The sequence below is a fragment of the Helianthus annuus genome, chromosome 1 (assembly GCF_002127325.2).
Source record: "Helianthus annuus cultivar XRQ/B chromosome 1, HanXRQr2.0-SUNRISE, whole genome shotgun sequence".
Taxonomy (NCBI): domain Eukaryota; kingdom Viridiplantae; phylum Streptophyta; class Magnoliopsida; order Asterales; family Asteraceae; genus Helianthus; species Helianthus annuus.
The window spans coordinates 143,101,512-143,116,520 of NC_035433.2; the positions used below are offsets into that span (position 1 = coordinate 143,101,512).

Here is a 15,009-nt window from a genome sequence, read left to right on the forward strand (position 1 = left end):
TCAACTTTGGTCAAAACCAGTTTGAGAAGAAACGGGTTCATGTCTCTAACCGGTTTGGATGAAAAATATTTTGTTGAAACCGGTACCAAACCCAATATTTAAAAAAGTATTATACTATTATTTTTTGGTCGGATTGAAACCGGTTTGGTAGTTCAAATTGGTTCGTAAATCCAAACCAGTTTTTCTTTACTTTTTTTTGTTCCATCTGTACTTCTACTTCTAGGAAGCTTTTAATGGGTGGCTAGTAGCCCAATATATAAGCCCACATTAGAATTAGATTCAAAATGGGTTTAGAATTAGTTTGGATCGAAATATTGTATTATAATTATGGTTATATGTATTTTGAGATCACTAGTTTTATTTGAGTTAATTACTGTTTTGGTCCCTGTAGTTTGTCAAAAATCACTATTTCAGTTCATTAGTTTAAAAATTGCGATTTCAGTCCCTGTGGTTTCACTTTCGTAACCATTTCAGTCCATGTGGTTTCACTTTCGTAACCATTTCAATACATTTTTTCTGTTAGTACAGCGTCTGAAATGGTTACGAGGTGGACTGAAATGGTTACGAAAGTGAAACCACAGGGACTGAAATCACAATTTTTAAACTAATGGACTGAAATAGTGATTTTTGACAAACCATAGGGACCAAAACAGTAATTAACTCGTTTTATTTTTACTAAACTTAACAAAAGATTTAGTTGACCAACAATGAAAATACCCTTAAAATTTCGCAAGACAAAATCCCTTGTAACAACCTATCAAAATAGTGTACAAGAATGTCATGTACGGGTTGGAAATACCCTATTTTTTAATACTCAGTTTCAGGTTTTCTTTTAAACAGAATATTAACCCCCCCCCCTTTGTGGGCCTCCAATGTATTCGAGACAAAATATAAAGCAAATGTACTAGTGATATGACCTTACTTCACAAATGTGATCTTCTAACAATTACTTGACCAAATATAAAGCAAATGTACTAGCATTAACATGAGACCTTATTGAAAGAAATTGAATTCCTAGATGACACTTCACATATGTTATCTTTAAACGATCACATACGTGTGATCTTTTAACAATTAGTATTTCAAATGAAACGAACCAAAGGGCTTTCAACATGGTAGTACCAAAGAGTGTAGTAAGGTGTTGCTCTCAAGTGATGTTGGTTCTAATTTTGTAGCAGACATTGCTTTAACATTTAAAAGTAGACTTAGTGAATCTACAAGTTTGCGGTTCTCAAAGAGAATCTCAAATACGACGAAAAAACACAATTACAATGGAATCACCTCATGATTGATGGTCATGCCTGAGAATTCAAGCGTCCTAGGCAAGTAGAATATATGGTGCCCTAAAATCGCCTTATGTTCCGTAATTAATATTAATAAATGTTAGTTCAAAAAAAGATGTATTTAATAGCAGAAAAAAAGAGGCTGAATTGTCACAAAACAGTTTTGAACTCAAGACTTTTAAACAAAGATGTGGAAGTGCAACCAGCTAGGCTAACTTGCTATTTATACCACAAGCTGCTAATAATCATTATAACTCTTTAATTCACACACGTATATATAAAAAAAGAGTAAATTACGTTTTTGACCCCTATGGTTATATCACTTTTACTATATTAGCCCAAAATATGAATTTTTAATATATCTGCCCCCATGATCTCTATAATTAACCATTTTGGCCCCTAAGTTTAACTATTTTAGCCCCCATGGTCTCCGTAACTAACCATTTTGGCCCCCATGATCTCTAAAGTTAGGGGCCAAAATGGTTAGTTATAGAAACCATGGGGGCAGATATGTTAAATATTCTTATTTTGAGCTAATATAGTAAAAGCGATATAACCACAGGGGCCAAAAATGTAATTTACTCTAAAAAAATTTAAAAATTGCATAACTCTTTAATTCACACATATATAAAAAAAATTGCTATTGATAGTTTGATACCATGGGCTGGTCCTAATTTAATACTTAACTAAATTAAATTATTTCAATAATATTTCAATTATTATAATCTGAACTAAATGCAATATGTTCCTTGGACATAATACTCCCCTATGAACCAAACACTCATACAAGGAATCATACCCATTCCCTTATTCCCATACCCTTCAACCAAACACCACCAAACTAACTAAATCTACATATCCAACACTCAAATCCTAAATCATATAATTTTCTGACACCTTAGGATTCCAGCAGCACCTCCATAACACACCAACCTCTCACTGCCTTTATTCATGTTCCATCTTACACGATGCATCGCGACGATTTTTGGAGGGTAAACGTCGGTTTCCTCCTCTTTAACGTTCGTTTCTTCAACCTTATTGTCGTCATCAATGCACACTAGTGCTTGACTCGTTTGGTTATCGATTTGGGCTTCCCGTGAAGTGTCGTTATTGTTCTTCTGCGTATTCACCAACGGGTCTCCTGAACACAAGTTTTAACGTAACATTAGCATAACAATAGCCTAAAGGTGATGACACGTACATGTATGTGATTGTAATGTGTATTGTCTTTGGGGTGTTTGGATGTGCGTTCAGTAATCAATTTGTGAACCGTTCGGCGAGAAGTTTGTTTGTGTACGTTCGTTTAATAAATGAACGAACACAAACATGAATTTTCGTTCGTTTGATTAAAAATGAATGAACATGAACAGAGGCAGTGTTTGTTTATGTTTGATAGTTCATTAGTGTTTTTAGTTTTTATATTTTATTTATATACTTCAACATTCCGACAAATAAAATATTTAATAAGTATCAGTGTATTATATTATTCTGTTCATGAACGCTTGTTTGTGTTCTCGTTTATTTCCGTTTTTGTTCATGAACATTAATTGTGTTCATGAACGTTCGTTACCGAAAAATTTATAAATTTATCAAACGGACACCAACTTATGTGTGCGTTTGCGTGCGCATGCATACACAAACAGAGAGAAGAACCTGAGGATGGTTTGGGTGGCGTTTGGAATTTAGAGATTTGGCCCTTGGCTCTCTTTTCTTGATTTGACCTAGACTTAACGCCACGACTCGTTTTGGGGGTATCGCCCCACTCGGTGGAAGATCTCTTCATCGGAATGGGGACGTCTGGCAACGGAGATAAAACAGTAAGACTCGAATCTTCTTCCTCCGTTAGGGACCCACAAAGATAATGCGGTTCACGGTTTCTGTGCGGATCTTTCTCCACTGCTTTTATTGTAAGCTGATCAATTTTATAAAACATAAGTGTCAATTAGTTCTCTTTATTAGAATGAACATATGTATAACAATATGTAAGTGAAAAGATAATTAAATGATAATCTAAAAAACACACCTGGAAATTAATAACTTTACCATCTGAACAGCAATATGCAACCATGCCTGGAATCATTTTAAATATGCTATTTATATTATAATATTATGGGTCAAGTTATTCTACAAAGGCTTCTAATTGTAAGAAGTGTAAGAAGGATTTATAGAGTGACAAGTGTCCAATAACCTAAAACTAAACCCACTACATCACCACCAAAAACCTAAACACCCCACCCCACCACCACCCAAAAACCTAAGTACCTAACCCCCCCCCCCCCCCACACCAAAAAACCTAACCCCCCCCCCCCCCCACCCCCCAAAAACCTAAAAAGAAATCTAAAAAAACTAAACCCCCACCCCCACCCAAAAACCTAAACCCCCACCCCCTCGGCAAAAAAAAAAAAAAAAAAAATTTTTTTTTTTTAGGGTGGGTGATGTGTGTGTGTGGGGGTGGGGGGGGGGGGGTTAGGTTTTGGGTGGTGGTGGATGTTTAAGGTTTTTTTTTTTAGTGGGGTTTTTTTGTGTAGTGGGTTTTTTTAGGTTATTGGACACTTGTCACTCTATAAATCCTTCTTACACTTCTTACAATTAGAATCCCTTGTATTTGATCCTAATCCTATATATTATATACTATAGATATGCTATTTGTCAACATCAAACACCTTTAGCCGCTCAACTTTAAAAAATAAACGAATTTAGCCCCTCAACTTTAATAATGACATGTTTAACCCCTCAACTTTAATATTGACATGTTTAGACCCTTAACTAAAACAACTTTAGTCCCTTAGCTTCAATAATCACATGTTTAGCTCCTCAACTTTGATACGTACATGTTTCGCTCCTTAACTAAAATAACTTTAGCCCCTCAACTTAAGTAATGACATGTTTAGCCCCTCAACTATAATAATGACATGTTTAGCCCCTTAACTAAAACAACTTTAGCCCCTCAAGTTTAATAATAAACAACTTTAGCCCCTCAGCTACAATAATGACATTTTTTTGTGAGTCCGAGTTTGTGAGCCATGCGAGTTTATAACATGTCCGAGTTTGTGAGCCATGCGAGATTATAACATGTCCGGTTTTGTGAGCCATGCGATTTGATATATAACATGCGATTATGACATGTCTGAGTTTGTGAAGCATGAGATTATGACATGTCCGGGTTTGTGTATAACATGCGATTTCCAATCGCGTACGCGTCGTACGATAAGGCATATTGTACAATAACCGGCCTCTATATATATAGGGGAAGGCTAAATATTGTGAGAACCGTGAGAACGAATGAAAAAACCACGAGAACTGGGTCAAAAACAATTTAAATTCAATTTGTTTTACACTTATCATTATTATTCGAATACAATGTTAGAAATTTAATTTACACGTTTAAATTTACGTGAATTCGTAAATAAAGAAAATTTACACGTGTAAGTTTGCCATTTACACATGTGTAAATCTGTTATATTTACACATGTGTAAAAAAACTAATAAGAGTGATTTTGAGAGGATAAATAATTTATTTGATGTTGTAAATTCTTTTTTTGATGTTGTGTTTTAATAGCAAAGAGGGTTGTATTAAAAAAAAATTGGTTTTCTTATTTGTTCTCACGGTTCTCGCATTATTTAACGTTCTCAATATAACCCTCCCCTATATCCCATTAAGTATAAAGAAAATTACCCGTTAAACTTGACACTTGAACACTCCAAATTGAAGATGACGAACAATAATAACTATACGATCCATGTAGTGGTTTTTTATCACACGGCATGCCAGTAACAGGGACATCAGATGCAGCTTTTAATAAGCTGATTATTTTTATTTCCCCGTCATCAAAAGATAAAACAACACATCTGCAAACAAAATAAATATATAATAAAAATATAAAAAGGGTACAAAGATAAGTAATAATAACCGAGGTAACGTAAAAGTAATACAAAATTATAAGGTCCGACGGTACCTTGGATCTGGCAGCCATTCTAAACTATTTACGACTTTTTGATACGGTATATCCCAAAGAGGGTGAAACGGATCACTGCAACGAAGGTTTAAAACCGAAATTAGTCACTTTTAAAATATAGAGTTAAGTTCCATTTTGCTCCCTGTGATTTGGTCATTTTAACGGTTTTGCCCCAATAGTTTAAAAAGAGCCATTTTCCTCCCTGATTTTTCTAACTTATCGTCATTTTGCTCCCCGCCTTTAACTCCATCCAAAAAATCCATTAACTAGAAGGGTATTTTGGTAATTTTATAGATAAGAGCAAGGACATATAAGTCTTTTCACCTAAATAAACTTATAACTTGTTTATTTACATGTATATAAGTAATTCTTTTCTGATCCCCCATCTTTCCAACCACTCTTTCTACCGGCCACCACCATCCACAACCATCCACCACCACCTGCAACTACCACCTGCCGACCACGACTACCGGGACTTTTAACTAAACGTTTTAATTGAGTTAGAGCCAGGGAGTAAACTACCGAAGTACCCCTACTTTTAATTGAACGTTTTAACTGAGTTAGAGTCAGGGAGCAAACTGGCGACAAACTCGAAAGATCAGGGAGGAAAATGGCTATTTTTAAACTATTGGAGCAAAACCGTTAAAATGACCAAACCACAGGGAGCAAAACGAAAGTTACCTCTAAAATATAATACGACATTCAGTAGAATGTTTGCATACTAACCGTATATCCCAAAACTTTAAACCTTTATGACTGCCAGTAGCAATTATATTTGCACTCTCAGGATCACTGCAGATATTAACATTAACATTAACAATAGATTATAAAGGAAAGTGTTAAAAAAAAAAAAAAAAAAAAAACAATACAAGTGCACTTTTTAAATAGAAACATGACTTTTCTCTTTTCCATGAAAAATTTCCGGAAATAACCTTATTTAGTTAGAAAAAAAAAACAAATATTAAATATGCATGAATTTATGTTTTTTTTTTTGTTTACTAACCTGGCGAGTGGAGCCCACGTAAGTGCCCTTATAGGAACAGTATCTGCACTGAAGCAAAGCAAAGGTCTAGTATCTGCAAACAAAATGCATGAAATTAAAATTAAAATTAAAATCAACTAACCGTAAAAGCCTAAAATTTACCTTTAGATGAACTACTAGCAGAGAACTTCCACAGGGCAACCTAAATGTATATAGATATCTAAGTGAGTGATTTATATACATGTCATTTTGAAATATATACAAGTTTATAATTATATATAGGGCTGTAAACGAACCGAACGAACACGAACAAGTCGTTAACCCTTTACCCAAAATGAACACTTACCGAACGAGATTTTATGTTCGTGCTCGTTCATTAAGGAAATGAGCGTGTTCGCGAACGGTTCACGAACACAAACAAACACAAATAAATTTGGCGAACGCGACAAAGGATAAAGATAGATGGCCCAGAGAGTAGCACTCGAACTTGAATCCCTTATTGTGGGACGGGGGTCGATCATATTCGCTGATGTAAATAATGAGAAATGAAAGGGAAATGATGCATAAACAAGGTGAAAGTGGGTTTCCTAGTTTAATTGTTAGGGTAATAAAATAAATAAAAGTTTAATAATATAAAAAGTAAATATAAAAAATAAAAAAGTACAAAGATCTTCAATTAAAACACAAGCATACAAACATAAACGAACGCAAATCAACGAATGTTCATGAACATGTTCACGAACACCTTACCGAACGTTCACAAACACAATCGAACGAACGAGACCTCTGTTCATGTTCGTTCATTTAACTAATCGAACGAAATTTCTTGTTCATGTTCGTTCGTTTATTAAACGGACGAACATAAACGAACTTCCCGCCGAACGGTTCACGAACCGTTCGCTGAACGTTCGGTTCATTTACAGCCCTAATTATATATACAAGTTTACCACTCCATCATGACAACCAGCCAGAATGAGATCATGAGGAGCTGATGTTGACCACTCCAATGTTAGAGGAATGCTGTATAAAAAAAAAACAAAATATTCCCAAATACAAAGTTAAACGCAAAATACGTATATAAATGAAGAAATCGGTGGTAACGATAATGAAAGTTACCTTTGTCTATCACCGCATTTCAACATTGAACATAAGAAAACCGGCTTCAACTTGAGGAAACGAGGATCTTTACCTTCTTTTTGACAAGAAAATATAGCTTTTGTAACACGAGGAAGAGGTACCTCCCACCTGCATTATGGTAATAAAGAAGAGATATATAAAAAAAGAGAGTAAAATGCCATTTTCGTCCGTGAGGTTAGGCCAGTTTTGCGACTTCCGTTCAAAAGTTTGTTTTTCCGTATTTGGATCCAAAAAGTTTAAACTCATGCCATTTTCATCTAGCTCGTTAACTCCATCTATTTTTCTCCGTTAAGCCAAGGGTATTTTCGTCTTTTTTGTTAACTTAAAGAGCAATTCGGTTTTTTCACTTTATGTACAAGCATTTAGTATAATGTTCAAGTATTCAAAATACCCTTACTAAATAAAAAAGATGAAAATACCCCCGACTTAGCGGAGAAAAATGGATGGAGTTAACGGGCTGGATGAAAATGGCAAGATGTCAAGCCTTTGGGATCCAGATGCGGAAAAACAAACCTTTGAACGAAAGTCGCAAACGTAGCCAAACCTCAGGGACGAAAATGACATTTTACTCTAAAAATAATAATAATATAACTGATAACAACACATTGATTAATATATAAAGTAATCTCACACTTCAAGAGCCCCATTCCCAAGCAAAACCGCAAGATATCCCATTACGTGTTTCGAAACATGACGGAAATCAGACGGCCGCCATTTCACATCCCACGCAACTTTTCCATTATGGGCCAGGCCCATTACAAGTCTCGGCAAAACATCATCTTCGTCAATGGGACTTTCACGACTTTGTGATATTATAGGTGGGTCAACACCCTTTGCTTGACTTTCACTCTCTGTTTGACAATTTGTTGACTTTGACTCTGAGGGTGTCCTTGTTGACTTTGACTTTGAGGGTGTCCTTGTTGACTTTGGTGACTGGTCTTTACGGTGTTTTTTTGGTCTTCGAGTATAGACGTTAGTAACCTCTTTGGTGACTTGCGCTTTCGCAAGGATTCCGGGGGTCAAAAGGGTAAAATTGTCAGGAAATTTAACGGCAAGAGGCTCCGGGCTCGTTTTCGGTGAGTTAGACGTAGATTCCGTAAGCAGTTGCATATTATTATTACTATCGTCAAAGTTGTTCGATGATTCTTTTATCGGTTTCTTTCTAGGTCTTCCTCTTGGCTTCGGTGACTTCTGAGTTTTGAACTTTTCATCGGTTTCCGTTTCGGAAAATAACTGAAGTAAATTATTTCGACTTTTCGGAGATTGATCACCGTGATCCGTTTCTTTTCGAGGAGTCTTTCTCGGTCTCCCTCTTGGTCTCGTTGACTTCGTGGGGTCAGTAATTGTGGAAGATTTTCGTTTCTTGACTTTGACCAACCGAGTCTCACCTTCTTGACTTTGACCCGTATTCAACACACACCATATTTGGATCAGACCTCTTCCGGTAAGTGGAGCACCGATCTTGTGATATGTAGACTCTGGAGGATGAGCAGAAACCGCTATGAACTAGAATAAATATACAAAATAAATAAATGAAGGAAATAAATAAATAAATAAGATGTTTGTTTCGTTTTTTCCAAAAAGGAGAGGGCATTTACGTAAATACGTACCTCAACATTAGTGTCGAACGTAGAACTTTGATGAACTCCGGGACACCAATCCAAAGCCCAAACAGGCCCGCCAACATACATTACAAAATCTTTGCTGCAACAAGATGTTATAAGATAATATATATATGTGTGTGTGTGTGTGTGTGTGTGTATATATATATATTAATAACAAACCTCAATGGTGACGAAATATCGTTTCCACTTGGTATATCCTGCATCAATAAAAGACGCAATCTAATAAGGCATCTTTTGAGTGAAACTTCACGTATAAATATATTATCGTTGTGCGAACTAAAAGGGTAAAATGCCTTTTTCGTCCCGGAGGTTTGGCCACTTTTGCGATTTTCGTCTAGGGTGTACCTATTGGCATACCATTGTCCCTATATGCATGTCAAAAATTGCTTTTTTGTCCTATATGCACACCCTGCAGTGTCGAGCTATGGCCAAAGCGAGGCGTTTTGGTCCGGTCGACCAGACAAAGACTGACGGGTCTGTTGACCGGACCAAAACGCCGAGCTTTGGCCGCGTTTTGGTCCTGTCAACCAGACAAAAGACAAAAGACTGATCGGGTGTCTGGTTGACAGGACCAAAACGCGGCCAAAGCTCGGGGTTTTGGTACGGTCAACAGACCGTCAGACACCCGTCAGTCTTTGTCTGGTTGACCGGACCAAAACGCTGAGCTTTGGCCACAGCTCGACACTGCAGGGTGTGCATATAGGACAAAAAAACACTTTTTGGGGTGACTATCTACACACCAAGTGTGTAGATAGTTTGAGCCTTCGTCTAAAGGTTTGTTTTTCCGCGTCTGGATCCAAAAGGTTTGAAATCTTGCTATTTTCATCCGGCTCGTTAACTCCATCAATTTTTCTTCGTTTGGTCAAGGGTATTTCCGTCTTTTTTGTTAACTTAAAGGGCAATTCAGTTATTTTCAGAGGTATTCAGTCTTTTTACATAAAGTGAAAAAGACCAAATTGCCCTTTAAGTTAGCAAAAAAGACAAAAATACATCTGACTTAACGGAGAAAAATGGATGGAGTTAACGAGCCAGATAAAAATGGCAAGATTTCAAACCTTTTGGATCCAGATGCGAAAAAACAAACCTTCGGACGAAAGTCAACAAACTGGCCAAACCTCAGGGCAAAAAAGACATTTTACTCGAACTAAAACATTCAAATAATTAAATCTACTTGCACCTTGGGAACAACCGCTGAAGAAAACTGCGGCAGTTTGACCTTAGTTGTGACGTTTTTCTCCCTAGAAGTTTCCTTTTCGCAAGCAAACCGTATATCCCGAGGTTGATAACAAAAATATCTCCATTGACTGTAAAAGTTGATTAAGCATATTGCTAGTGAAGATACATTAATACGAAAGAAAAACTTTACAAGTGTACCTTAAGAAAGTAACGGAAGCGGATAATCGATGAATCTCAGTTTGTTCATGCTCGAATTCTGATTCGCCAGAGAGCGTTGCGATTTTATCCATCGCTTTGAAGTGATTTTCGACTGATTGATCGAACTTTGAAACCCTAATTCCAGGTGGAAGAGGTTCATCGTCACCTTCATCATCGCCCAACACTGGATTCAAACGTTAGAGTGTATTTCTTCATGGAATAAAGAAAATTAAAAAAAAAAAGAGTAAAATGTCATTTTCGTCCCTGAAATTTGGCCACTTTCGTCCAAAGGTTTGTTTTTCCGCATCTGGATCCGAAAGATTTGAAATCTTGTCATTTTCATCCGGCTTGTTAACTCCATCCATTTTTCTCCGTTAAGTCAGGGGTAGTTTCGTCTTTTTTGTTAACAGGGCAATTTGGCCCTTTTCATATAAGGACTCGCTTGTACATTATGCTAAATGCTTGTACATAAAGTGAAAAAGACCGAATTGCCCTTTACGTTAACAAAAGACGAAAAAATACTTCTTACCTAACGGAGAAAAATGGATGAAGTTAACGAGCCGGATGAAGATGGCAAGATTTTAAACCTTTTGGATCCAGATGCGGAAAAACAAACCTTTGAACGAAAGTCGCAAAACTAGCCAAACCACAGGGACGAAAATGGCATTTTATTCTAATAAAAATAAACACTTGAATTATGTATACCTCGTTTGGGATTTGACGGCAAGTTTGACGGAGCTTTTCTTTTTCCCTCATTTGCATGAGTTTTTTGCGAGTTCGTTGTTTGCGCTTCAACTGCTTTATCACCATCCAAGTTATGTACATGCGACCCACTAGGCTTTTCTTTTGTTTGTTGAGATTTTCCATCCAAAATCCCTTGCATAAGAAGCTTGACATCCGCCGGTACCTTCACGCAGCTTGCAACGTTACCTTTCACTCCGGCAAGGTGTTGCTTCATTCGATTTATCCCGCCACCACGAAAGCCTTTTTGACAAAAAGTACAAACGACAACCTTTTTTCCGGTTTCATCTTGAGTTTCACTGACGTATTTCCAAGCTGTATCTGTTTTTGAACGGTGATTTGATTGAACGGAAAGAGGTGTTTCTGCTTGTATCGAAACAACAATTTCCATACCCTACAAATAAGATGAAACAAGAGACATCAAAGTCAATGAACGATTAAACCACACATACATGTTAAAAAAACAACAATCAAAATTCAAACATGTTTCAACGGAAACCTTATATGGCAACTACAAATTTACAATCAATACAAGTACAAAACAATCAATTTTTTTTTTTCATTTTTGAACAACGACTTCTAGATTTTCTAGGATAAATACACCACACTTGCAACGTGCAAGATTTGAACCCCTAATCTTTTGGTTGCGGAGTACGCCACTTAACCACCAGGATCTCCCCTTGAGGACACAAAACAATCAAATGCCAATTAAAATGTAAAACTTGTAAATTCATAGTTTATATTCCATATCACTGCGGTGATTTGTATACATTACCAAAATCTATCTAAGAGTAAACTGCCGAAACGGTCCCTGAGGTTTGGTCACTTTTGCCACTTTAGTCCAAAACTCAAACCTTTTGAATCTGGGTCTCTGTGGTTTCAATTTTATTGCCATTTTCATCCAAAATCAAAATCTAGTCAGATTTTTTCAGTTAACATCCAGCTTTTTTGTCTTTTTCCTCCCTTTTAATGAAGGGCAAAATGGTCTTTTAATGTTTTATTATAACAAATTAAGAAAATCTAACCATTTTGCCCTCAATCAATACCACACCAAATCAACAAACTAGCAACTCGGGTAGTACAAAACCACAAAATCGCAGTGTGAATCCATCAGACGAAACAACATCTAATTCATAGTTTCAAACCAACACAACCCAAATACAATCTGTAAGCTAAAACCCCACAATAAAACAAAGCAAGACAAACTAACAAATCCACACGACAGTCGACAACAACGCGAAAAAGAAACCAAATTTAGGATCCTAATGCGATCCCATCATACTAACCAACACTCGAACAGTAACTCCATTTTCAACCATCAACAAAAGTTAAAGCAAAACAAGACCAGAACATGTAGAAACTTGCTTAAAGCAACAACCACATTAACCTCAATCAATCATACCACAAACTACAGTTTCCCAAAACAAGAATCAAAGTATCCAACAACTCAGGTAGTACAAAATAAGGCTGGCAAATCGTGTCTTAACAGGTTTAACAGGTTTCTGACGGCGCGCACAACATAAGTTTCAAACATGATTACGACTCGTTTAACTACTTTCTACCTCATGTTTATAAAACAGTTTTATGTTTTATGTATAAAGATGAATAAATGATAGATCCTAAGATTGTAATTTTAATTATTTTAAAAATTAAAAAAGTCAAAGGGTGTATTTTTTAGTCAAACAGGTCTAATCGTTAATCGTGTCTTAACAGAACAGGTACCCAATTGCCAGCCCTAGTACAAAACTACATGTGAATCCATCAAACAAGACAACATACAACTCAAACGACATCTAAATCGTCATGAATATTCAGGGATTCCTAACTATGGTTTCGATGTGTATTTGAAATTGAACAATTAAGAACAAGTTTAGAATGCATACAGAAAATAAATCAACCAAAAGTGAAATTCATACCTTTCAATCGATCAACAAGTGTAGAATAGATTGTTAATAGGTTGATTTAAGGGAGTATTTGGGTAGAAATTGAGAGCTTACTGGTAGTAGAGTAGAAAAGATGAGAGCGTCAGATGGTGATTTCTTGTAAAAAAAGATTGGGGTTTTGTTTGTGGTGGGATTCGAACCCTAACACATAAATAAAGTATTTATAGGATTGAGTAAAGAGTAAATTGTCATTTTAGTCCCTGAGTTTTGTCCAAATTTGTCATTTTAGTCCAAATAGATTTTTTTTTGCCTCTGGGTCCCTGACTTTTCCCTTTTGTTGCAATTTTGATCACATACACTAACTCCATCCAAAAACTCTATCTTTAACCAGGGGTATTTTGGGGATTTTCATTTTAAATGTTTTCAATTGCCATTTTGATCCAATTCCAAAAAATAAAAAAAATCCAAAAATTCTAAAAAATTCTAAAAAATCTGTTTCGGCGCGAACCGTTTCGAACCCGAACCGTTTCGACGCGAACCGTTTCGACCCGTACCGTTTCGAGCTGAACCGTTTCGACGCGAACCGTTTCGACCCGTACCGTTTCGATGCCGAACTGTTTCAAGCCGAACCGTTTCAACCCGTACCGAATGGTTGCCGAACCGTTTCAAGCCGTACCGTTTCGAACCGAACCGTTTCGACGGTTCGGGTCGAAACGGTTCGGTTCGAAAGGGTTCGGTTCGAAACGGTTCGCATCGAAACGATACGGTTCGAAACGGTTCGCGTCGAAACGGTTCAGCTTGAAACGGTTCGGGTCGAAACGGTACGAGTCGAAACGGTTCGCGTCGAAACGGTTCAGCTCGAAACGGTTCGGGTTCGAAACGGTTCGCGCCGAAAAGGATTTTTTTGGATTTTTTAGAATTTTTATGTGTTTTAGAATTTTTATTATTTTTTGGAATTTTTTTGATTTTTTGGAATTTTTTTGATTTTTGGGAATTGGATCAAAATGGCAATTGAAAACATTTAAAATGAAAATCCCCAAAATACCCCTGGTTAAAGATGGAGTTAGTGTATGTGATCAAAATGGCAACAAAAGGGAAAAGTCAGGGACCCATAGGCAAAAAAAAAAAACTATTTGGACTAAAATGGCAAATTTGGACAAAACTCAGGGACTAAAATGGCAATTTACTCGTAAAGAGTAAATTGCATAAATAGGCTTCTGGTTTGTGGGATTGTCCAAAAAGCTCGTGGGTTGGAATTGGCTCAGCTCGGTTAGAGAGTGAGCATAGCTCGGGTATTGGCTTAGTTTGGCTCGTTTGGTAGCTTGGCTCGGATTATTTTACTTTTAATATATTCTATTTTTATATACATTATACTATATATTACAAAAAAAACTGATTATTATTTACATGTATTTAGGGGTGAAATTTGATATCTATGACATATTTGAAAATTGATTACCATGCTAATGAACTAATATTGTATTTCGTTGAAATTTAAAACTTATTTTGTGTTATTTAACTTTATTTTGGCTTTTAATGTATTAGGTTGAACTTATTTTGGATATGTTCTTTTGAAATATAGAATAACATTTTATACTACTGAATTTTGAGAGTTTTGTATTAATTTTTCGTTTTAAAATCGAGCCAAACCAAGCCAAGCCGAGCTTAAGCTTAGATTTTTAGCTCGGTTTTAAATCTGAGCCGAGCCAGCTCGGTTTATAATCGAGCCGAGCTTGCCCTAGCTCGACTCGGCTCGGCTCGGCTCGGCTCATGAACAGGCCTAGTGAATTGGGTCAAAGTTTGGATTTCGTCCTTGTAGTTTTAAAATTTACTGGTTCGGTCTTCAAGTGTGTCTCATTTTCTTTAATCATGGTTAGTAATGAAAATCATTTAAAACAACAGTTTATTTATACTAGTTAAAAATAAAATTTTATATAAAAGTTATATACATGCTTGAACATATTTATAAAGTAAAGTTAAATAAAATGAGTTAGTTGTAACAATAATTTGAGTATTAAAATACATGTA

The 15,009-nt window shown here is 36.2% G+C and overlaps 1 protein-coding gene across 3 annotated transcripts; it reads right to left on the reverse strand.

Moving 5' to 3' along the window:
* Positions 1 to 1,954: 1,954 nt before the first annotated feature.
* LOC110882925 lies at positions 1,955 to 13,172 on the reverse strand. 3 transcript variants are annotated; one of them, XM_022130813.2, is made up of 17 exons: positions 13,015 to 13,172; positions 11,063 to 11,492; positions 10,358 to 10,541; positions 10,161 to 10,287; positions 9,143 to 9,180; positions 8,969 to 9,062; positions 7,990 to 8,864; positions 7,338 to 7,466; positions 7,169 to 7,241; positions 6,384 to 6,423; positions 6,243 to 6,315; positions 5,966 to 6,031; positions 5,240 to 5,314; positions 4,960 to 5,132; positions 3,307 to 3,353; positions 2,937 to 3,195; positions 1,955 to 2,424 (listed from the first exon to the last, which is right to left on the reverse strand). In XM_022130813.2, the coding sequence occupies exons 2-17, from the start codon at positions 11,487 to 11,489 to the stop codon at positions 2,162 to 2,164; spliced, it is 2,943 nt and encodes a 980-aa protein (XP_021986505.1). In that variant the 5' UTR covers positions 11,490 to 11,492; positions 13,015 to 13,172; the 3' UTR covers positions 1,955 to 2,161. The 3 variants fall into 3 exon arrangements, 1 of the variants encoding a protein (XP_021986505.1); XR_004864235.1 differs by lacking the exon at positions 3,307 to 3,353; XR_004864236.1 differs by lacking the exon at positions 1,955 to 2,424 and having other exon boundaries at positions 3,156 to 3,195; positions 3,307 to 3,373.
* Between the last annotated feature and the right edge of the window lie 1,837 nt (positions 13,173 to 15,009).